Source organism: Trachemys scripta, chromosome 16, assembly GCF_013100865.1.
Source record: "Trachemys scripta elegans isolate TJP31775 chromosome 16, CAS_Tse_1.0, whole genome shotgun sequence".
Taxonomy (NCBI): domain Eukaryota; kingdom Metazoa; phylum Chordata; order Testudines; family Emydidae; genus Trachemys; species Trachemys scripta.
In genome coordinates, this window is record NC_048313.1 from 3,452,125 (window position 1) to 3,476,239 (window position 24,115).

General features: G+C 57.8%; 1 protein-coding gene across 1 annotated transcript; it reads right to left on the reverse strand.

Moving 5' to 3' along the window:
- Nucleotides 1–55: 55 nt before the first annotated feature.
- Nucleotides 56–14,139, reverse strand: LRFN1 (leucine rich repeat and fibronectin type III domain containing 1). Its single transcript, XM_034793074.1, has 3 exons — nucleotides 14,001–14,139; nucleotides 3,979–5,387; nucleotides 56–1,718 (listed from the first exon to the last, which is right to left on the reverse strand). Exons 2-3 carry the CDS (start codon nucleotides 5,352–5,354, stop codon nucleotides 893–895), a joined length of 2,202 nt encoding a protein of 733 aa, XP_034648965.1. The 5' UTR covers nucleotides 5,355–5,387; nucleotides 14,001–14,139; the 3' UTR covers nucleotides 56–892.
- Between the last annotated feature and the right edge of the window lie 9,976 nt (nucleotides 14,140–24,115).

Here is a 24,115-nt window from a genome sequence, read left to right on the forward strand (position 1 = left end):
GTATAGCTGGGGGGCCGGGGGATGGATGGGGAATGGGGTACAGCTGTGAGGGCTAGGGTGGATGGAGAGGAATGGGGTACAGCTGTGGAGGTTGTGGGGGAAGGATGGGGTACTGCTGGGGGGCTGGGGGATGGCTCTGGGGTTTGGACAGATAGTGGAGGGATGATGGGGGAATGGGATACTGCTGGGGGACTGGGGTGGATGAAGAGCGGGAGGGCACAGGGCATAGGGGGGAGTTTGCTAGAGTGGGGTACAGTTTGGAATAACAGGGAAAAAGGGCGATGACTTTTTCGATACTGAATACACCGAACACAGAAAATGATCTAGACCAGCCAGATACAATAAATAGGCCCCCCACAGTCTGTGTCAGGGAGCGGGCGCCTGTCGCCCCCTTCCCAGAAACACTTGGGGGGGGGGCAGGGGGAAATAGGTTTATTTTGGAACTAAACTCTGCTCCGTCCCCCGTCCCGGACAGTTATTAATGCATAAAGATTTACTCAAGGTAAAAGGATCTTTGTAATTTCGTGTCATCTGTGCATGTGTCTTTGCTAGTCCTGCTCTATCCTTCCCGCGCCGCCCGGCGCAGACAGGGTGGAGGGGGTCTCTCGAAACTCATCCCGTAGCCCCCCCACGCCCTTTCCTCTCCCTGCAGCCGGGCAGTCCCCTCCTTGCTTGCCTTCACTCCGTCCGTCGCGTGGGGTTTTTCATTTCTGTCCTCCGTCTCCGCTCCTTAAGGCACCAGAGCCGGCGTCGGCGGGATCGGCGCAGGACCCCCGTCCGGGGCGGGTGGGTGAAACCGGAGCCGTCCCCTCCACGCCCCCGGGGAACCGTGCGTGCCCCCCGCGGGCCCGACGAAATTGCCACCCCCGCAGCTCCCCCCCCGGGGCCCGTCTCAGACGGTGCTCTCCAGCATCCACTCGGTGCTGCTGAAGATGACCCGGCGTTGGCTCAGCGGGCAGTCCTCCGCGTTCAGCTGGGACGTGGACATGTGCCGTTTTGTCCGTGCCCGGCGCGGGTAGCTGTGGCTCTGAAACAGAGCATAGTCCCCGTCGAAGGAGTGACGGTGGTGGTGAGTCCTCGAAAGTTCCCGGGGAAAGAGGCCCACGCTGCCCAGCGTGGCCCGGTGCTGGCCGCCCGGCCCGCTCTCCCGGAGGAGACCCAAGGAGCCGGTCACACTGCCCTCGGGCTGGCCCTCCTCCGAGGACAGCAGGGCCACAGTCTGGAGGTCTGCACCCGGCTTGGGGTCTCTCTTGTCCGGTTCGGGGGCAGCGGGTGTGTCCTTCTTGGGCTCTGCCTCCGTAGGCCCCGCCTCCGTGGGCCCTGCCTCCTGGAAGGTCTCGTATTTGTCCTCGGTGGGCTTGGAGGCCGGGGGCTGCCCGCCGTTGGTCTGGGAGTAGACGTTGCTGACCTTGGCTTTCTTGGGCCCCTCGTGCCCGCTGTGGACCTTGTAGCGGATCATAAGGATGATGATGAAGACCAGGACGGAGGCGACGATGATCCCGCCGATGATGATGATCATGGTGCCGCCCAGGAACTGGGTGTGCAGGGCGTGGCACTGGGCGGTCTCGCCCTCCGTGGTGAACTGGACGCAGCCCACCACCCGGGTGGCCGTCAGCGCCGTCACCCCGTCGTCATAGACGGCCAGCACGCACAGGTCGTAGGCCCGCCCCGCCGCCAGGTCGTTCACCAGGAAGGCCCTGCTGGACGGGGGGATCATCCTTGGGGGGGAGAGGGAAGACACTGGTTAAAGGCTGGGACAGCCCCTTGCCCCGTAGCCCAGGCCACAGCCCCCTGGCACAGCCGAGGGATGTAACCCTAACCCCATAAATCTCTCTGGGGTAGGGACCATCTTCCTGCTCTGTGTTCAAACAACACCTCGCGCCGCGGGGTCCCGGCCCAGAACTAAGGGCCCCAGGTGCTACCGTAACACTCCTAACAGTGACAAAATGTACAGCGCCTGGCACAACAGGACCCCTAGTTATGGGCCAGGACCCCATTGTGCTAGGCGCTGTACATTTTATTGCTATTAGGGGTGTTACGGTAGCACCTAGGCACTCTATTTATGGGGCAGGGCCTTCCGGGCTGCCGTAATGTACATACTATTGCTATTAGGTGTATTACGGTAGGATCCCAAGGCTCCAACCCCATAACTAGAGTGCCTAAGTGCTACCGTAATACACCTAATAGCAATAAAATGTACAGCACCTAGCACAATAGGGTCCTGGCCCACAACTAGGGCTCCTAGGTGCTACCATAATACACCTAATAGCAATAAAATGTACAGCGCCTGGCACAATGGGAGGCCTAGTTATGGGCTGGGACCCGCAGGGCTACTGTAATACACCTAATAGCAATAAAAAAAACAGGTTCAGAGAAGTGCTAGGTTTGGGCCAGTTTCGTCGACCTGTTTGTGTCATGAAAATCAGCCAAGTAGTAATAATAATTCTGAAGGTGTCGTAATTTTCTTTTCTTTTTTGACCTTTCGCTTGGAAATTTCCGTCAAATTTAGAACATACAATAAAAATCCCTCACATTTGAAAGAAACTGATTTCTTTGACCTGACATGATTTTTTTGGTTTGCTGAAAAATTCAAAACACATTTTAATTTCAGTTGGTCCGGAATCAATTTTTCCTCCCCCCCTACCAATTTTTTTTAAAACTGCCAGCGAACCAAACAATCAGTTATTTGTACAGCTCTGCTTCTGGTCTGTGACAGCCCCCACACCTCACCCTAAAGACAGCTGCATCTCACTGCTCCACCCCAGAGGTGGCTGCACCTCAGCACTGGGGGAGCGCTTCCTGTATAAACAGCTGTGATGCCCCACCCCAGAGGTGGCTGCATCTGAGCAGCAGGGGGAGCCACTCCTGCACTTACCTATGCACAAAGAGTAATGTCACACACACAAGAGTGTCACAACACATGTGCACACAGTTGTGGCTCACACGCACGCACATGCACACTGGGGAGCTCACACACACAGGGTAATGGCTTATAACACACACACACTACTGCCCCTGTTTTCAAAGGATGCAGAGGGAGCCATTAACCCTTTGTAATTCCCCTCCATCGACTCCCTGCCCTATGGCCCCCCTCCCCACGCTCCCACACCCTGCTCACCCAGCCGTTGCTAATCCCACCCAGGAGTGGAGTCACAGGGCCCGGATACTGCAGCTCGCTGGACTGGAAACCCCTCCATCCCCTGAAACAGATTCCAGCCGCGTGGCCGGGCTCACTACTGGTGATAACCAAAGAGTTCGGGTGCCGTTCACCTCAACGCTAGCCTGGATTGCGCCACTGGAATGCAGCCACCTCTGGGGTGGAGGGCGACAGCCAACTGGGGCACAAGGAAGGGGGAATCTTGGGCAGAGGGGTTTGGATCTGAAGCAAAGCTGGGCCTCGTAAGCTGTGGAAATTGAGTCAGCGGTGGTGGGATTTGAACCTGTCGCTCTGGGAAATCTAATTATATGGAGCCAGGTAACTGGAGCTCAAAGCCTTCTGCGCTGCCCCCACCCTCCCCGCAGCATTGCTGCTCCTGGCGCGGGTTCACCCTGGCATTGGGGTGAGCCACAGCTCCCTCCCCCCCATCCCCTGCCCACGGAAATTTCCAGCCAGTGACGCTTCCCCTAATTTCCACGGCATTTCCCCAAGGGCAGAACTGAGAGAGACCCCCTGGTGGCGCCACAGGGCAGCGCGGGCTGGGAGGTAGTGAGTAGAGTCTGTCTGTATCCGGCCTCTCTCCTATCCTTCCTCTGCCTCAGGCTGCACTGAGGTCAGTGGGGCTACCCGTGGACAAGAGAGGCCAGTTACACCCGGTGCATCACCTGTTCGTTCAGTGGCGCATACAAGCTGGGGCTGGTATTAAGAGGATAACAACCTACTACTGCCACCAGTAGCTCTTCTTTAGCACCTGCTTCTAATGCCCCTGGTTCCAGCCCTGCTGATGACCCATAGACCCCATCCGCCAGCCCAGCCCTCACCTGTACACCAGCGAGTCGTCCAGGGAGCTGTTATATTGAATCTGGTACATGCGGATGCCGGGAATGTGCCGCTCCGAGGGCCAGTGGATCACCACCGAGGTGGAGGTCAGCTCGGCCGCCACAATCTTCTTCTCCAGGTGGTTCTTGGTGTCGTTGGCGCCCGACTTGGCAGAGGTGGTGATGTCGGACGAGCCGGGGTCGGGCTCCTTCATGTGGCCCGTGTTGTTGACCAGCAGCGGCAGCGGCACGATGCAGACCTCCACGGGGGCAGTGGCCTCGCCGGCGGCGTTGGAGGCGATGCAGGTGAAGACCCCGTTGTCCTTGAGCGTGGTGATGTGCACCTCCAGCGTGCCATTGTCGTAGACCGTGGCGCGCGTGGTGTTGTGGATCAGTTTGCCGTCGGGGGCGATCCAGTGGATGGAGGGGTCGGGGTCTCCCACCGCCTTGCACTTGAGGCTGACTCCCTGGCCCTCCATGATAAAGGCCTTGGTGGAGTACTGGCGCGTGATGAGGGGCGGCTCGCAGATGAACTCCTCCTCGGAGATGGACCAGAAGTACTTATCCATCAGGTGCTCGGGAGAGGCGCAGGTCTCCAGGTCATCCTCCCGCGTCAGACGCCGGAGCCAGAGAAGCTCGCAGTTGCAATGCAAGGGGTTGCCTCCGAAGCTGATGGTCAAGGTGGACGGGTGGGAGCCCCGGACGTTAGCGAGCACCTGAGCCCGGAGGAAGAGGTTGTCTGGGGGCAGCTTCTGCAACCGGTTGGAGGTCATGTCCAAACGCACCAGCTTGTGGAGCTGGGAGAAGGTGCCCTCGGCGATATGGTCGATGAGGTTGTGATCTAGGGTCAGGGTGTTCAGACTGACCATCTGCCCGATGGCCTCCCACGGCAGCGTCTCCAGGTTGTTGTAGGACAAATCCAGGTCCTCCACGGTGGCCAGGAACTCGTCGAAGGAGGCCGGCTGGATGTTGCTAATTTGGTTGTTGCCCAGGATGAGGTGCCGGAGGTTGCCCAGGCCTTTGAAGTGTTCGTTGCGGAGGGAGGCCAGCCGGTTGCTGTTCATATGCAAGGCGCGCAAGGCGCGCAGGTCGGCAAAAGCGAAGGGCATCACCTGGCTGATGGTGTTCCGGGAGAGGGTCAGGTGCACCAGGTTGGTCATGTTGGAGAAGTCCTTGCGCCGGATGATGGTGATGAAGTTGTCCGTCAGCCGCAGCTCCACCGTGCGCCGGTCGATGGACGGCGGCACGAAGAGCAGCCCCGTCTTGGCGCACAGCATGGTCAGGGTGGGCGAGATGTTCTGGCAGATGCAGCGGCCGGGGCAGTGCTGACCTTTCGCCATGGTGCCGAGCATCAAAAGGGGCAGGAGGAGTTTTTCCATGGTACTGGCCCTCGCTTCCTCCCTGCCCGGGCTCTGCGGGCAAGAGACACAAAAATCAGTGGCGACAAACCTACAGCGGCAAATTGCTTCCCAAGCCCTGTCCCCCGCTACTAGCCAGTCTGAGTATTCAGGCGGCTGCAGCCCATTCCCTAGAGGGAGCTGCGTCTCAGCACTGGATGTATAAACCGCCTCCGTGTCCCACCCCAGAGACAGCTGCATCTCACTGCCGAGCAAAGGATCTTTTTCCAGGGGTGGAAAATCATGAGTCCCGCCTCTGGAAAAATCGTGAGATCTTGCTTGAAAATCATGAGGGTTTACACTCAGCTAAGCTTCATAGCAGATTCTGTTTTTCAGTTGCCTCCCGGTTTCTGAGATGTTAGGGGTCCCGTTGCCAAGTTTTTCTCAGCCACCACTAGCTTATTTTTAAAGAAAAGCTTAAATCCTTACAGGATCTCGTGGCTCCGGGAGCTGGTGATTGAAGGAAAAACACCAGACATTGCCAGGCTTGGGATAAAATCATGAGCGGTGACAAGACGGTCAACACCCCCTGGGTCGCTTCCTCACACTCGATTTGCTTGGGATTTTCCAACCCCCCCCAAAACCCTCCTCATTTCCCCTCCCCCCACCCGGAAGTTTGTTTTTTGTTTTGTTTTATTGGACAGTTGTTTGTGGTTTGCTGGGATTTTTGTTTGTTGGTTTAATTTTGCATGGTTTGTCATTTTCCAAAAAACAAAAAAAGAAACAAATAAACCTTTTTTTTACTGGTGGGGGGGGGATATCCCATCATTTGATGAAAAAAATCATTTTGGGAAAATTTCTATCTTCAAAAACAGGAAGAAAAAAAAGGAAACATTTTCGAGTCACTGCCCCCCCCCCCCGTATAACATTGTTTTTTAAAATCAGCCCCTCCCATCCCTCCCTTTTTCATAGATTTGAAAGTCAGGAAAGCCTGTTGTGATACCCTGATACCCTGTCCCGGGGCATCAATCATTCTGTACAGCGGCGAAATTCCATTTCTAATCACGGCCTGTGGGTTGTACCTTTCAGGTTCCGTGTTCCCCCCAATTCACCGTTGACACAGACATTTACTGATCTTTGTGTACAAATGCAACTCCCCCTCCCCGCCCCCCCCCCGTGCCCAGAACAAACAGGGACCCCTCCAGTCTTGATCAGGCCCTCTACGCACCACCGTCATCTACCTAATAATAGAATTACCTTGAGACCAGCCCACGATCAGAGGTGAAGAAATATTAAAAAAAAAAAAAAATCTCCTCCCCCACCCTTTCAGAAAACCCTCAAACAGGAACAACTGGGAAACCTTCAGATCCTTAAATACCAGTTTCCTTGTGGCCCAGACACAGTGCCTCAGTTTCCCCACTATGCTCTTCAGCCATAAGTGTGACTTGATTCCTCCCACCAAGCCACTTCAGAGAGTGCCCCCCCCCCCCGATTCTGGGGCAATGGACTGTGACAAAGTGGGAATTTTCTGTCATATTTTTATAAAGCCTGTGTGTGCCTCAGTTTCCCCTATTTTTCACAAGGCTATCAGGGGTGGGGAAGGACTGTTGGCTCTCTGGACAAGTACAGCCCCCCGTCACACCGCTGCTCACATTTCTCTGAAGTAGATATCAACTCCGTCTGAGGCAGGAGGCGCCTCCCACATGACGGATAAGAAGGGAGAGGCTACAAAACCACGAGGAGGGGAGGGAGAAGGGCGGTCAGGAGCTTTGGCTCACCCCGTCTCGTCACCCAAGGGCGAAGGGATGTTGGGCAGAAAGAGGACACATTCAAAGCCAGTCCCTTTCCACACGCCACGCCATTGGCCTGTGGAACTCACAGCCACATGAATCCCACGCAGGTCAGGATTCAGAGAGGGATTGTGCATGGCTCGGGTGTGAAAAATTACCAGGGTTAGAACAGGTGCTTACACCAGTCTCTGGCTAATAGAGACCAGCACGAGCCCGAATGTGGGGGACAGATTGTCCCCCATCTGCTACTGTGGGGTTCTTACCCTTCTTGTGGAGCCAGGCACACAGCCTCACCCTGGGAGACCCCCCAAAACACGGGCTAGGCACATATCCCAAGACACCCACACAATCTCTCTCCAGTGACTTTCAGGTGCCCAGTAGGGGCTGATGCAAACCCTCTGGGCAATGAGAAGCAGCCGCCCTCAGGCACCTGGCTAGCCCCTCATCCTGTCTCCAGGGGGGGAGGGCGGCTTTGACCCACCTGTATTCCCCACCCCACCCCGAAGCGTCTAGTCACGGCCCTGCGCTGCGCTGTCAGCCTGCACCCCGGCAGGCAGGCTGGTGATGGGATCGCAGCTGACAGCTGCGATGTGACTTTTATCCGGAGCAGCCGAGTGTGACGGCCCTGACTGGGCCCAGGAGACGGAGCCGACTCCATCACGGCCCTGGCCCCCATCGGCCGCCCAGGCTCAGAGCCGGCGTCTCCTGGAGGGGAAAGGCCCCATGTTCCATTCCCTGAGCCAGCCAGTCCCCGGCCCTGGACTGGATCAGAGTCAGCACCCCCTCTTGGGAGAGGCTGGGACTGTTCCCCACACAGCCAGTGCCCCGCCCCGCTCCCCACAGCGCGCCCTGCTGGGCGAGGCCGGGGCTGGAGCAGCCGAGAGCTCCCCCCACAGCCAGTGCCCCGCCCCGCTCCCCACAGCGCGCCCTGCTGGGAAAGGCCAGGACTGGAGTAGCTGGGGGCCCCACCCTCCAGGCACTATTACCCCACAGAGGCTGGTGAGATGGCTGCGAGCAGAGGTCACCCTCGGCCCCGCACTGACCACACACTCCACAAGGCAGAGGCCTGGAAACTCATCACAGAATTTCTGGTCATTTCCACTGGCTCAAGCCTGTCCCCTCCACCCTGTCGCTCCATCCGTCCCTCTAGGTCCTCAGCCCAGCCCCGCTGTCCCCGAGCACCCCCGTTCCCATGCCCCCACCCCACAGCGCGCCTCCCGGCCAGATGGCACCATGGCCGGGTAAAGGGGCACCTGACTCTCAGACCTGGTTGGCTGTGTCTCTGAGGGGCCTGCTCCCCACACTCCTGGCCAGGGAGATCTCAGCTACCCAGCTGCAGATCCCCGGCATGGGGAGGCCCCTGCCAGGCAGGTCCCGTCATGTTACCAGCCTTTCCTTGGAGACGCAACCCTTGGGGGACAGGGAGTGTCTTTGCCAGCACTAAGCCTGGTGCATGGGGTAGCTACGAACTCCCAAAGCCACCCCCAACAAACTAAGGGGAGCCCCACTGCGAACCATAGGCTCTCAACTGCTTGACCAAGGAGATTGCCACCAGCATCTCCATTTTGCATGTTGGGGAAACTGAGGCACAGAAAGAGTTGCGAGCAGCCAGTCAGCAGCAGATCCAGCGCTAGAACCCAGGCGTCCCGCGTGCCTGTCCAGTGCCCTTCCCACTGGGCCACGCAGCTGCTGTGAAATAAGATTACACTTGCGAGAAATTGTGACCCAGTGCAGAAGAGCTCAGGACACCTGGTTCCAGTCATAGACTCAGAGAATATCAGGGTTGGAACTTGGAAGGGACCTCAGGAGGTCTCTAGTCCAACCCCCTGCTCAAAGCAGGACCAATCCCCAGACTAAATCACTGTCTCTGTCACTTCTCTGCTGGGTGAGCTTGGGCAGGTCATGACGCTGCTCTCTGCCTCAGTTTCCCCTCTCAGTCTTTAGTTGTCAAAGCCGTGAGCTCTTTGGCGGCAGGGGTCTCTGCAGAAGCCAGCCCGACAGGTCCTCAGCCAAGGTCCGACACAGCGTCCGGCCCGAGGGGGGACCCCACCACCCCCGCTCACAGCCGGGGTTTCTAGGTGCTACACTCAATCATCATCCAACACAGGTGATGGGGAAAGTTTCACCCTCGGCCCCGCACGGACCACCCCGCTCCAAACAGCTGCGATTTGAGATCTGGGGGGCAAATTCCTAGCCCCAGTTGGCTCTACTATCATCTTGTTTCACTGGCAATTCGAGGGGCGGGGGGAAGAAAGCACCATGCAACGGAGGGAGGGTCCTGAGTCGTTATGGCTCCTTATACCCTACAATCCCCCCACCTCACGTTTTTAACCCCCTCTGGGGAGCTGCCGTCCCCGGGCGTGAGTGAGAGCCTCTGCTCCTCGTCATTGCAGTATCTGAGCACCTCCCAGGCTGCAGTGTATTTATTCACACTACCCCACCCCCACAGGATCCCTACTGTACTGATGGGGAAACTGAGGCACAGAGCAGCTGCTCAAGGAGGCGCATCTGTGGGAGAGCCGAGATGCTAGCGCCCTACGCTCGGCACCATCCTGCCGCTCACATGCAGCTGCCCAACCCAGCTCCAGGAAAGCTCGTAAGCATCTGCTTAATGTGGAACAGTTTCACGAAAGACCAGAATGCAACCCAGGAGTCCTGACAGCCAGTTGGCTTGGCTCAAACCTCTACACACCACTCCCTTCCCAGACCCAGGGACAGAACCCAGGAGTCCTGGCTCCCAGCCCCCCAGCTCTAACTCACCAGACCCCACGCCCCTCCCAGAGCCAGGGATAGAACCCAGGAGTCCTGGCTCCCAGCCCCCCAGCTCTAACCCACCAGACCCCACGCCCCTCCCAGATCCAGGGATAGAACCCAGGAGTCCTGGCTCCCAGCCCCCCAGCTCTAACCCACCAGACCCCACGCCCCTCCCAGAGCCAGGGATAGAACCCAGGAGTCCTGGCTCCCAGCCAGCCCGCGATCTAAACCCTAGAACACCGCTCCTGTGTGCGGACAAAAACAACCTCTGCTGTTGCCAGGCAGATGTGGATCGAAGTCAGCGGCCGGCTCTGAGCCTTTATCTCTCTTGCTCTCCCCAAGGAGAAGAGAATCAATTACACCGAGCGAGAGAGAAATGGAGGGGAAGAGAGAGAAATGGAGTGAAAGAGAGAGAAATGGAGGGCGGGGGAACAGGCTACAGTCACTGCCCTGCTAAGCACAGCTGGTCAGCCACAGCCCCTCCCCACGGCTGGGAGCCAGACCCTCCCCCCACTAACCCAAGTGCCCCCTCCCAGCACCTTATCATGGGGGGAAGATAGGAGCTACAGAGGGCATTGCTGGGGCTTTTACTATGGCGGGGGGGTCACAGGCTCAGCTACCATGGCGCACCCACTGCTGGCCAAGCCTGGCGGTGCAGGCATGCCCTGCCTCAGTTTCCCCTCCCCCAGGTGTTTGGTCTTCCCCAGGTCACTCTTGGTGTGCAATCCCTTCCCAGGGCAACAGGCCAGGCAAACAAACAGTCGCTCGTCAGATTCCTCTTTACCCACCTCCCACGCGCCGAGGGGCTCCCATTCAGCCTGGCCACGCCGGGGCAGAGCCCTGACTCCCAGGAGCCCTTTCCCCAGACCAGCGCCACTTACTCCCCGTAGTTCCCAGGCATTTCTCAGGCTGGCTGAAATCCCAATTAGTCCTGGCAGGCAGCAAATTAGGGCACAGGCCGGGCTGATTGTTCCTGGCTGGCTACCCCAGCACCCTGCCCCATTATGGGTGTGTGTGTGTGGGGGTAGGTACAGAAAGAGCATTAATGGGGCTTTTATTGTGGTGGGGAGGTACGAGTTGAAGAGAGCACTGCTGGCTGCTATTGTGGCGGGGGGTTACAAATGCAGTGCTGGCAGGACTTGTATTCTGGCGGGGAGGTCTGAGGGTCTGAGGTCTGAGTGTCAAACAAGAGCCATCCATGCCTTTCTGCTGGCATAACCCCGCCCCGGATCTGGCAGTGCTGAGGGGCAGTGCCTCTACTGGGGTCCATCCAGGTCCCTCTTCTAGCCCCGCAGACACTTCCCAGACTGGGGAAGCTGTACCCTGCCACCTGCCGCTCGGCTATCCGGTGGATGGCACATCAGGGACACAGCCGCCACGCTGCGCCCAGGGGTGCTTCTTTAGACACACATCTTAGCCGGCCCACGTTCAGAGCCTGCTGCACTGACACCTCTGTTTATGGAGGAGCTGGGACAGAAGCACTGTCCTCCCCACCTGCTGTTCTCAGGGGCTATATTTAGGAACAGAACCCAGGTGTCCTGACTCCCAGCACCCCCTGCTCTACCCAGCCTGGCTTCCCGACCCTTCCATAGATAGAGTGGGGTTCGCGGCTCTTTCCCGCGGTGCGCCCCCTCCTCAGCCCGTACAGCTGTCTGCAGCTCTGAGCCCCGGAGATAGGACAATTAATTTCTCGTAAGGCCTAACGAGCTAGAAGTGGGAGCTGGCTGTTCCTTGCAGCGGCACTGGCACTAATCCTGTAAGCACGATAATGCAATCCCGTAAAATACCAACGAGTGGAGTAACGAGGCAGAGGAGGGTGTGGGCGCTGTCCCCTGATGGATGGAAGCGGACTGCGTGTCATAGCACCTATACCGCAGACATGAGTCGGGGGGGAGGGGGATTCTCCATGATGGCACAAAAGGCTCCTTCCCGAGGAGCGGCTTTGGAATTGAATAAAGCTGAACAGAATTAAGGCCCCTATAATTCTGAATCAGAGCGTCCACACAGGGCTGTAATACGGTTTAACTAATCTACCCTGGGAGGAGTCAGCCCGGGACAGAGCCAGATAGGCAGCCACCAGCCAGCTGTTCTAGGGCCTGGGAAATGGGTTACCCTTGGTGCCTTCTCTCTGCCATTGCTTCATTTCCTGTCGGCATTTCCTTCCGCAGACCCCTTCCACGGGCCATCAGGCTGGTTAACATGGCACTGATCAGCCAGGGGGCAGAGGGTTCTCACAACAAGCCTGCCACCCTCCTCCGTCCCAAGACACGACCCTTGGGCTGTCTCTCATCTGTTTAGATGGGCAGCTCTCTGGGGCAGGGACCGGCTTTGTGTTCTGTGTCTGTACAGCACCAGGCGCCCTGGCCCAGCAGTGGGGCTACTGTACTACTGTAATACACCTAATAGCAACAAAAATGTACAGCTCCTGGCACCATGAGGATTTGGTGCACGCCTGGGGCTCCTAGGTGCAACCATAATACAACTAATAGCAACAACAATGTAAAGCGTGTAGTGCCATGGAGGCCGGGTCCATAACCGGAGTGCCTAGGTATTACCGTAATACACCTAATAGTAATAAAAAGGTACAGCTCCGGGCACAATAGGGTCCTAGTCCGTGCCTGCAACTGAACGTTGCAAACCTGCAATTAATTCCGCGATACCATCTCAAATGCTAAGGAATTATTTAAAATATTCTAAACCTATGGCTTGTGTCTATATGTGCTTAAATCTAATGAATTATAATTTTAAATCAAAGCAGGCTTAGTCTTTCATCAGCCAAAAGCTCCGCGTTCCCATTAATTTATTCCTAATGCCGCCTCAAACAAAACAATTAAGGAACCGCTGCTCTGGGTTCTAAAAACGCTGGGTAACAGGTTTGGCGAGACAGCCAGGAGTCAAACATAGAATCTTCGGATTCCAATAATCAATAAGGATAATGTTGTAAAGTATTGGCAAGATGCCCACCTCCGTGGCTGGCATCCCAAGGACCGAACTGGGGTCCTCCGGGGCTAACAGCACGAATGGCTATGGCTTGAGTTAATGCTTCCAAGGGAGGGCCGTCCCTGACCCTCTTCTGTGCAAATATCACACACACTTGCCAGTGGGTCACCCCAGAGTCTAGCCTAGCAGTGATGCAGCACATTTCTCAGAGAGGCGTCTGGGCGGCTCCCAGCGCCGTCGTGCCCTATACAGGTTCATCAGGATGTGCCCAGCGTTCAACTTTAGAATCATAGAATATCAGGGTTGGAAGAGACCTCAGGAGGTTCTAGTCCAACCCCCTGCTCAAAGCAGGACCAATCCCCAATTAAATCATCCCAGCCAGGGCTTTGTCAAGAGGTTAAAAACCTCGAAGAAAGGAGATTCCACCACCTCCCTAGGGAACCCATTCCAGTGCTTCACCACCCTCCTAGTGAAATAGTGTTTCCTAATATCCAACCTAGACCCCCCCACTGCAACTTGAGACCATTGCTCCTTGTTCTGTCATCTGCCACCACTGAGAACAGCCGAGCTCCATCCTCTTTGGAGCCCCCCTTCAGGCAGTTGAAGGCTGCTATCAAATCCCCCCTCACTCTTCTCTTCTGCAGACTAACTAACCCCAGTTCCCTCAGCCTCTCCTCGTAAGTCATGGGCTCCAGCCCCCTAATCATTTTCGTTGCCCTCTGCTGGACTCTCTCCTTTCTGTAGTGGGGGGACCAAAACTGGACACAATACTCCAGGTGTGGCCTCACCAGTGCCCAATAGAGGGGAATAATCACTTCCCTCGATCGGCTGGCAATGTTCCTACTAATGCAGCCCAATATGCCGTTGGCCGTCTTGGCAACAAGGGCACACTGCTGACTCTTAACCTGCCTTCTCGGCACGGCGGTGGGTCTGCGCTCGCTCGGCGCTTCTCCTCGCTGCTCATTGCGCCGAACGCTCCTTCTGCCTGGCCCGGGCCACACCTGCTCCAGGCCTGCACCAGGCCCTGCAACACCCATGCCAGGTCCACCCCAGGCCCTGCGATGCCCTCACAAGCACAGCACAGCTGCCCTGGGCTTGCCCTGTGCAACCCGGGCCCATCTCAGGCCACGCTCACACCTCAAATCTGGCCATGCCCCCGCCCCTCGCCCTGCCCCCACCGAGCACATGGCACGTTGGCAATTACCTCTCCTCAGGAATTCATCCCGCCTCCCGCCGGGCATGCAGGTCTCCGCCGCCACTGCCTGGGGAGAGAGCGAGAGAGATGTCAGCAGCCATCCCGCCTGCCCCCATCATCACCCTCCCCACGCCCAGGGGCGAGGGGCATGCAGAGGTGGGGGGGAGGCCTGAGGGCGAGGTGGCCCGCCCTGCCCCACGGCATAGTGGCTCACAGCACCCAGCGCCACACCTCAGCACTACCGTAATACACCTAATAGCCATAAACATGTACAGCACCTAGCGCCGTGGGGGCCCGGGCCATGACTCGGGTGCCTCAGCACTACCGTAATACAGCTAATAGCAAAAGAAAATATACAGCACCTGGCACAATGGGAGCCTGGGCCATGACTGGGGCACCTGGGTGCTAACCTGATCTCAAGGCCTGCTGGGCCCCTTCTGACCCTGTCCCTTTTGGTCCCTAGGAGATCTCATTCTGCCCCTCTTCGGGGTCAGCTCCAGAGACCCTCCATGCTTTCCCCTCCCCCCCTCCCATCAGGAGGAATCATGCCCACCCCTCAGCTGTGCGTTAGGACAGAGCCTTGAACAACAGGCCCTGATCCCAGGCTCAGGCCCCTAGGTGCTACCGTGACACGGACGACAAGCAACAGCAAGAATAAACCCACGTTTCCCTGGGCCCGCTCATACCCCATCGTCACACTCTCGAGAGCTCCTTCCCCGCTGGTGTTTGTGGAGACCATTCTTCAGAGGGTGTTGCGTGTCTGCAGCGGATAAGAGCCTACTGCCGCAGGTGGCTGGAGGAGTCCCTCCCTTAGCCCAAGCAGTGATGGTTGGAACACTGCGCACTGGAAGGCTCAGGTTCAACCTGCCGTGGCAGCTCATGACGGTGGTTGTGTCATTTTCACCCTTCCAGTGCTTGTAGACATTGTCTGTCCTCGAATCTCTCCTTCTACGCATCCAGCCAGGGGATCCACCCATCCCCAGTATCTCTCCATCCTTCTGTCTGTCCATCCATCTCCCTCCAACCAGCCACAATAGTTATCTATTGCTCTAACTAGCCATCCAACCATCTCTTTATCCTTATATCCACCCTTCCATCCCTCCCTCCCCAGTATCTCTCCATCCATCCATCCTCTCCTCCTACCTCTCTCTCCTCCTACCCACCATTCTCTCCATCCACAAAATTTATCCACCTCTCGACCTATCCATCCATCCGTTCATCTCTCTATCTTTCTATGTCACCTTCTGTCCCTGGTATCTCTCCATCTTTCCATCCATCTCTGTCCAACACCCATGCCAGGTCCACCCCAGGCCCTGCAACGCCAGCCAGGCCCTGTGATGCCCTCACAAGCACAGCACAGCTGCCCTGGGCTTGCTCTGTGCAACCCAGGCCCATCTCAGGCCACACTCGCACCCCAAAACTGGCCATATCCCTCACTCGCCCTGTCCACTAGTTATCCATTGCTCTACCTACCCATACACGCATCAGTCCATCTCTTTACCACCCTTCCTTCCATCCATCCTCAATACTTAACCATCTTGATCTATCCCTCCATCCTTCCATCCATTCATCCATCTCTCTCTCCATTCATCCATCTCTTCCCTGGCTCTATCTAGCCATCCATTCATCAACTGCTCTATCCTTCTCCTCGACCTTCCATTCATGCACATTTACCTCTCTCTCTTCCTATCCATTTATTTATAGTATCTGTCCATCTCTTTATCCATCCATCCATACAAAGGATTTAACCATCTCTCCGTTCATCCTTCCACCGTACTTCACAAACTCTCTTTTAGTCTATCTATTCCCTTCTGTACTCCCCTAGCAAATCTTTCTCTTGGTTTATTATAGCTAGCTGGCTATTTGTATTATGTAGCACCTAGGAACCATAGAATCAAAATATCTATCTACCTATTTATCCATCCATTCATCACCAGAAAGTTGCAGTTTCAAGGAAATTAATCAAAGCAGTGTTGCCGTGAACTCACTGTCCTCGTCAGTGGGCTAACCCAGCATTATTTAGCTCAGTACAATATCCCGGTGATTTGACAATACCCGAAATGTTCAGTTTTGCCCATTCCAGATGAAGCCGAAGGGCAGTGCAGGGGTTTCGGGGAGTGTGTGTGTGTGGGGGGAGCTCTCAGCATATGGGGAAGAGGTTTAAGATAGGCACATCAGTTGGATGTTCTCACTAAAAGGCTCAGTGCTGAAATGGTTCATAAGGTTCTAGTGAACATCACTAGGTTTCAGAGTTAACACCCAGTTGAACTGCTTAAGGTCTGAGAGATGAAACTCCGTGGGGCCAGCTTTGACCATCTTGGGTGATTCCCTGATTGACCCGTTCTATCTGATTGGGACGGGGAGAGAGGGGGGAAATGACACAGCTGAGAATCTGGGATTCCCCCTGCCCCCGATGCTTTGACCTCTGGTGGGCATCTTAGACCTTTTCCCCCAGACCTTCCTCCCCCTTGCACATCCTGTGTGAATTGGGACCATCCAGAAGCGTCTCACGCCCACCTCGTACCCGTGCCAACGATGGCACAAGGGGGCCAGGTGACAGGGCCCTTTGGCTCACGTGGGGCAGGAGACATGGCAGGGAAGGGCGGGCAGGCGGGTGGGCTTTCCCCGCTGGGAGAGGGCAGCCAAAGCTTGGGCGGCTCACAAGCTCTCTCTGTGAGGTGCTTTGAAAGCCGCTGCTGGCACATGCCAGAGAAGATTCCCACAGCTGAGCTGTGCTCCACCGTCACGTCACAGCCCCCGGCTGGCAGTGCCATGGCGCAGCGATGGAGATCCTGCCTGGCTTAGCACAGCGGGCGCTGGCTGCAGGCGCGTTTGAACGCCAGCACCTAAAAGAGCTTGCTGGAGTCTGCAGCGCTGCCCGTCCCAGCAAGGGGCGTCTAGTGAGCACGGGGACCCGCCGAGAGCCCGGGGACAGGACAACCCCCCTCGGACCGGGCGAGCTTTGTTTCAAAGGCTCTGGGAACAAGGGCGAGGGGAGGGGGAGCCGGCCTGCAAAGGCAGGGAGCTCCCACCTCACCTGCTCTAACCTGAGGCAAAGACAGAAAAGGAGCATTGGAGAACAGAGGACAGGAGGAGACTGTTGACGTGAGTGTGGTTAGAGCCCGGGGGGGCTGGGAGCCAGGACTCCTGGGTTCTGTTCCCAGCTCTGGGAGGCGAAGGGGGTCTGGTGGTTAGAGAAAGGTGGGGCTGGGAGCCAGGACTCCTGGGTCCTATTCCAAGTTCTGGCAGGGGAGGGAGGGCTGGTGGTTGGAGAGGGGGGAGCTGAGAGTTTGTCCTTGTGGGAGCTATTCCAACCTCTCCCGCTCTGTGCAAACACAAGCAAGTCACTTCCCCTCTCTGTGTGGGGCCGTGCCCCTTGGGCAGAGCACGCACGGCATCAGTTTCCCTAGGGAGTGCCCCCCCTTCCGGGGAGCCAGACCACTCCTGGGTCGGGGGGCACAGCAGCTATATTTAACAGGCGAATTCACCCCCCTCCCCAACCCCATTCCAGAACAGGGCCTGAAAAACAACCCCATGCCCTGTTGACAAGGTACTGGGGAGACTCGGGTGGGCAAATTGTGGTAACAGCGCCCCCCTAGTGCCCTTCTGGGGGCTGCACTGACTGGGAGAGGAGAGCGCCCCCTGCTGAACCCCTGACCCACTCCCCGCAGCCCAGTGCCCCCCACTGAGCCCCCGCCCTCCTCCCCACAGCACAGCGCCCCCTAGTGCCACACTGGGGCATTGGGGCCAGCACTGAATGCCAGGGGAGAGTACCCCTGCCTGAGCCCCCGCCCCACTCCGAGACACAGCGCCCCCTAGTGCCGGGAACAGCGCCGCCTACCAAGCCCCCCAGCCTCCCCCACAACACGTGTCCTAGCTGCTCTCTAGCCGGGATCCGGCCTGGCTTAGCAGGACGGCTGAACCCAGCAGCTGCCAGAGAACAAGGCCCTGGGCACAGGGCCAAAATCTACTTCCCCCCCCTCCCTCCCCCCAAAAAAAGTCTGAACTCCCTTCGCTGGGACCTTCCAGCTGCCTGGGCTGGGCGGGGGGGGGAGGAATATTACAACCCTTATCTGCTGGGCTGGGAGGTGGATTTAATATCCTAATCCTTATTTAGTTTCCCGTCTCCCTCCCCGGCAGAGCCGCCGGCTCCAGGGCCCTCGGTCAAGCCGATGCGGCTAATGCACCTTTTATTCAATTTCGGCGATAAGGCGACGCGATCGTGGGAGGGCGAGGGGGGGGGCTGGCAGAGAGGGGGATCAAATGGGTTGGTTTTTTCCCTCCTGTTGTCACCGATTCGCTCGCTCTCGCTGGCATGAGACGCTTCTGATCTGCCTCATTCCCAGCCAGGCCCTTTTAGGCCAAAGCCTCTGACCGCCAACCGACCAGGGAGGGGTGTCAGAGCCCTGCCCCCCCCCGATCCCGCCTGGGGTCAGCACTGGGATGTCACGGGCTAACCCCCCACCCCGAGCCCCTCTCTCGACGGATGGAGAGCGGGCCTGGGGAGAAGGGGGCAGCTGGGTTTGTGGGGGCGGCTCGGGGGAGACCGCAGGCCAGAAGGGGAAGGAGGTGGCTACATTCGGGGACCCGGCTGGGAGCCTGGCCCCGGCGAAGGGAGTTCACCCCCTGGCCCCGGCAAAGGGAGTTCACCCCCTGCCCGTCAGACTGGGAGGGCAGGAGCAGCCGATTTCAGTGGGGAGAGAGCAAAGCGTGACTGGCCTGGGGAAGACAGCGCCCACCTCTGGTGCGTGGCAGCGGCACTGGGAGGGACGGAGGCGTTACCCAGGGGTTTAGGCTGGAAGGGAAGGGGCACAGGGGCTAGGAAGGGCTTGAGTTGAACCAAAAACGACAGGATCAGGACTGACCCTGTGAGCTCCCTGGCATCCAGCCTGCCCTGCCCTGGGTCCCCCAGGGGCTCCCTGACACCCGGGGCTATGCCGCACCGGCCCGATATCAAATTCAGAGCTGGGACTGAGGGGTTCAGAGGGTGGGAGGGGGCTCAGGGCTGGGGCAGGGGGTTGGGGCACAGGGGGGAGTGAGGGCTCTGGCTGGGGGTGTGGGCTCTGGGATGAGAGATTTTGGGGTACAGGAGGGGCTCTGGGATGGGACTGAGGGATTAGGAGGGGGGGGGGGGGGTCCGGGGGGGGGGCGGGGGGGGGGGAGCGCATGGGGGGCTCAGGGGTACAGGCTCTGGGCAGCGCTTACCTCAAACAGCTCCCAGAAGCAACCGGCACATCCCCCCCCCCCAGTTTCTACGCGGAGGCGCGGCCAGGCGGCTCTGCGAGCTGCCCCGTCCACAGGTGCCGCCCCCACAGCTCCCATTGGCCAAGGTTCCCGGCCAATGGGAGCTGCAGAGGCGGCGCCTGGTGCGGGAGCAGCGTGCGGAGCCCCCTGGCTGCCCCTACGCGTAGGATCCGGAGGGGGGACGTGCCGGCTGCTTCAGGGAGCTGCGCAGAGGCTAACAGGGAGCCCGCCAGCCCCGCTGCATGGCACTGCCAACCAGACATTCGCTGACCGGAGCCACCAGGATCCCCTCGCCCAGCCCCAGTTCTGAGAGCGGGGCCCCTCCCTCCAGCTGGCACTGCCCGCGGGGGTCCCCGCTCCCCTGCCACCGGAAGAGGGGCTCAGCAACCCCACGAAACAGGCCGGGTGCCAGGCTGCCAAGCACAATCCTCCCCCCCCCGCAGGCCCAGATCCCCCCCCCCCGGCACACACCCCAGCCCTCGTCACCACTTCTCTCCTTTCCCTCCCCTCCTTCCCCATCCTCGTCCCAACCTCCCTTCCCTTCCCTTCCATCCCATCCCTCTCTTCCACCCCCAACCACTTTGCCTCCACCCCCATCTCCCTAGTCACTATCCTGCCCCTCCCCCCGGCACCGTTTTGAGGCCCCCCATTCCTCCGGGACAGGGGCTCTCTCCTCCTGCTGGGATGGGAGGCCCAGAGCCACCAGCATCGAAGAACAAGCCGGGCCCAGTGGGTGAGATCCCAGCCCTGGGTGATGACCCCTTGAGCCCTGCTCTCCCCCCCACATGGGCTGCCCCCTCTTCCTTTCCCCGCTGTTTCCGAGCGGGTGGGGGGGACGGGACACACAGACGTGTTGGGAATAGCGCAGCGGGACCCGGCTCTGCCTGACATGCTTTGACTCGAAATCAGCGCTTGATAAAAGTGAGATTGCTTGTCGACAAACAGAGCCGCCAGCTGCCGGAGCAGCAGCCCCCCCGCGCCGTGCACAGCCTGCTAATAACGCCGCCCCCGCAGCCAGCCACCCAGGTGGCCGCACTGGGGGAAGGGAGGCCGGCTGGCTCCGAAGCCTGGATCGCACGGCCCTGGCTAAGGAACCAGCAGTATGCACAGGGAACAGGGTGGGGGCGCTCTCCCCTGGTAGTGAGGTCTGCCCCCAATGCCTCAGCGTGGCACTAGGGGGCGCTATGCTGCAGGGAGCAGGGGGGCTCAGTACGGGGGCGCTCTCCCCCACCGAACCAGCCAGGCAGCAGCGAGAGGGAGACACTCCCCACAAGTCCCGCACAGAACCCGTCGCCCACCCGCGACGATCCACCCATCCTTCCGCCGCGTCCCCATCCTCCTGCAGTAGCTTCCTCGCCATCCGCTGCAGGAGCGGTCTGTCTTTTGACCCTCTCCCCGATCGCCACAGCAACTCAGCTCCCGCACTGAATTATAGACAGACGGACATCAGCTGGGAATCTGGCCCTGAGAGTAAAACGTTCCCACCGCTGTCATCCGAGGGGGAATATTTCGCACCAGTTTGCCCAGGTGGAAATGATGGACAATCTTACCTTCATTATGTGACTCTTTGTCAGCTTCCCCTAGAATAACCGGGGACCCCTGTATTTAAGTTGCCGAATTCTTTCCATTAAAAAGGAGGCCTGGGACCCTAAGCCCTCATCGCTTGCAGCAGGCCTATGATATGAGGCAGGGAGAAAACCCTTGGGCCAGGAAAGTGCCTTTTCTTTGTTGCAGCCACTTCCGTTCAAGTTTAGCTGAAGCCATCACAAATCCCCCTTTCTCTTCCATCACTTGCATTGCTAAGGGAAGTGGTGGCAGCCTGTCCGAAGCCGTAGGCCTCCAACCACTTTACAAAGGAGGCATTATCAGAGGGGGGAAACTGAGGCACGGGGTGGGGGCAGTGCCGACATGCCAGTCGCAGAACTGGGATTTGAACTCAGGTCGCCTGAGTCCTAGTTCAGGGCTCTGACCACTAAGCCCCCGCACCCCCCAAATAATACTTGACAAATTAACAACAGAGCAGGAACGTTCTGAACCGGGCTGACGACACCAAAGCAGCAGCAGCAGACGCTGTGCTGGGAATGCACGGGAATCGGCAGAGCAATGGTGGGGGAATAAGGGGTGGGGAGAGGTGGGCTGACTTCCCCCTGTATTCCCACCCCAAGCCCAGCCCCTCACTTTGGCCTCTCCCAACCACCCACGGAGCCAGCATAAGGTTGCCAACTTGGTAATATTTAAAAACAGGACACTGTCCTGCCCCGCCTCCTCCCCCCTGAGACCCCACCACTATCCCACCTCTTCCCCCCGAGGCCCCACCCCTGTCCACTCCTCTTCCCCCTTCCCCTTTGTCACTTGCTGCTTTTCCCCTCCCACTCCCCCACCCGCCTGCAGAGCCACCTGAGGCAGGTAAGAGGCAGCCCTGGCTGAGTAGGGGCTGTCACAGGTGATGACTTGGTGCCTTCCCCACCTGCAGTAACCTGACATTGTGTGTCCAGTCAGTAGATCTGACCGAACATGGTCAGGTCCCCTTTTCGACCAGACTTTCCGGTCGAAAACCAGGCACCTGGCCACCCTAATAGCTAGTTCTGTAGCCCAAGGTGCAAAAAGCCTGTTACTTGAGAGTGAAGGTTGAGGCCGCAAGTCCTGCAAAGGGTGCACAAGCCACCTTATTTTTACCTTTCACAAACAAAAAAAAGTAGGAAATGCAATGCAAAAAACTCCGTTCAAACGGTATTTAGTGTGCAAGGTCCAGCGTTTGCAATGCCAGTGCCCTGACTGCTGTCCCCTCGTGCGTGCACATGGGAATCTCACCTTTGGTTTTCTCCGGGCCCTGCCTCATTGCTGGTCGGGCACAGAACTGCACAAGCAATCACAGAGTTAGCATTTCCCATCTTTCTCCCAGGCCTCAACTTTGCAACCAACATAACGTTCTTTTAACCACAGGGGCTTTTTTGCGTGTGTCTGTAATTATTTATTCATTCCTCTGAATCATATAATGATGCTCCTGGAAACGCTGTCTGCCTGATGCCCTTCCACTGAGATCATGAAGGAACCACAGGGCTGACCTGAACCGCGATTGTCTAAGAACTGATATTAGCGTCTGAGGCCGGCTATTTTCGTATTAAAGATAATTATACCACTGCGTGGCATTTGCCCCTTTTCTCAGCGCTTGATCTGATCTCCTCCCTCTTGACCGGGGTTCCAAAGGGTGTAGAGGCTCGTGTAACCTGCCTGGATGTCAGTAGAGTGATGCCAGTTTACGCTGGTGAGGATCTGGCCCCATCCGACGCTTTTTGCCACGCAGGCAGCAGCCCTGCTGTGAAATGAGCACAGAACATCAATTTTTCACCCCTAACAAACCCAGCAGGCCAGGCTGGATTCGAACCAGCGCCCTGGAGGGCCAGCCCCTGAGACACAACAGCTGCAAGGGGGCCCAAGTTTGAGCCATCCAGCCTCCTTTCCTTCCCCTGTCGCATCCAGCCACCTCCCTGCCCGGGGAGTCAAGGGGCGTGCCCGTGGGGGTGACGCGGACGCACGCAGTCCTAGTGAATTATCTTCCCCATTTCAACAGTTCCTTTCGGGCACGGCTTAATTAACCCATATGTCATCCACCTCAGGCTGCTTCCAATTAGGTTAGCGGAGGCAGCGAGACGTTGGCTGGCTTCTGGAGCCGGTGCGGGCAGCCGGGGAGGACGGGCGAAGACCCATGCCATTTCTTTCAGGATGGGTTTATATTCCCGTTACCCGGGCAGGCCTGCAACCACGTGGCCCAGTCCTTGGTGCAACCGCCGGGCCAAATGCCAATGCGGCGGCTTTCCGCACGCAGCCCCCTGGAGCTCTCCGGTTGTCCGGACACCCGCGCTCTGCCATGTGCCACCTGGCGCATCGATGCCGGATAGGGTGGCCAATTTGGTAATATTTAAAAACCGGACACTCCAGCATGAATGCCGGAACCTCCCCTTCCCCCCAAGGCCCCACCTCTTCCCCTGAGTCTCCAGCCATCCGCTCCTTACGCCCTCCCTCACTAGTTGCTTTTTCCCTCCCATCCCGCCGCCCTTCAGTCACGAGGGACTTGCTTGTGGAGCTGGGGCTGGGAGCTGCCTAATGAAGGTAGGAGGCGGCCACAGCTGAGTAGGGGCTAGCGCAGGTGATGACCTCGCGCCTCCCCCGCTGACAGTAACTGGACTTTGGGTGTCCAGTCAGTAGATCTGACCGGACACAATCAGGTCCCCTTTATGACCGGACTTTCCGGTCGAAAACTGCATCTGGCCACCCTAATGCCAGCAGTCATAATGGACCATAAGCTAAATATGCCTCAACAGTGTGACACTGTTGCAAAAAAAGCGAATATCATTCTGGGCTGTATTAGCAGGAGTGTTGTGAGCAAGACAGGAGAAGTCATTCTTCCGCTCTACTCCGCGCTGATTAGGCCTCAGCTGGAGTATTGTGTCCAGTTCTGGGCGCCGCATTTCAGGAAGGATGTGGACAAATTGGAGAAAGTCCAGAGAAGAACAACAAAAATGATTAACGGTCTAGAAAACATGAGCTATGGGGGAAAGTAAAAAAATTGGGTTTGTTTAATCTGGAGAAGAGAAGCCTGAGAGGGGACGTGATAACAGTTTTCAACTACGTAAAAGGTTGTTACAAGGAGGAGGGAGAAAAATTGTTCTCCTTAACCTCTGAGGATGGGACAAGAAGCAATGGGCTTAAATTGCAGCAAGGGAGGTTTAGGTTGGACATTAGGAAAAACTTCCTAACTGGCAGGGTGGTTAAGAACTGGAATAAGTTGCCTAAGGACGTTGTGGAATCTCCATTGTTGGAGATTTTTAAGAGCAGGTTAAATAAACACCTGTCAGGGCTGGTCGCGGTAACACTTAGTC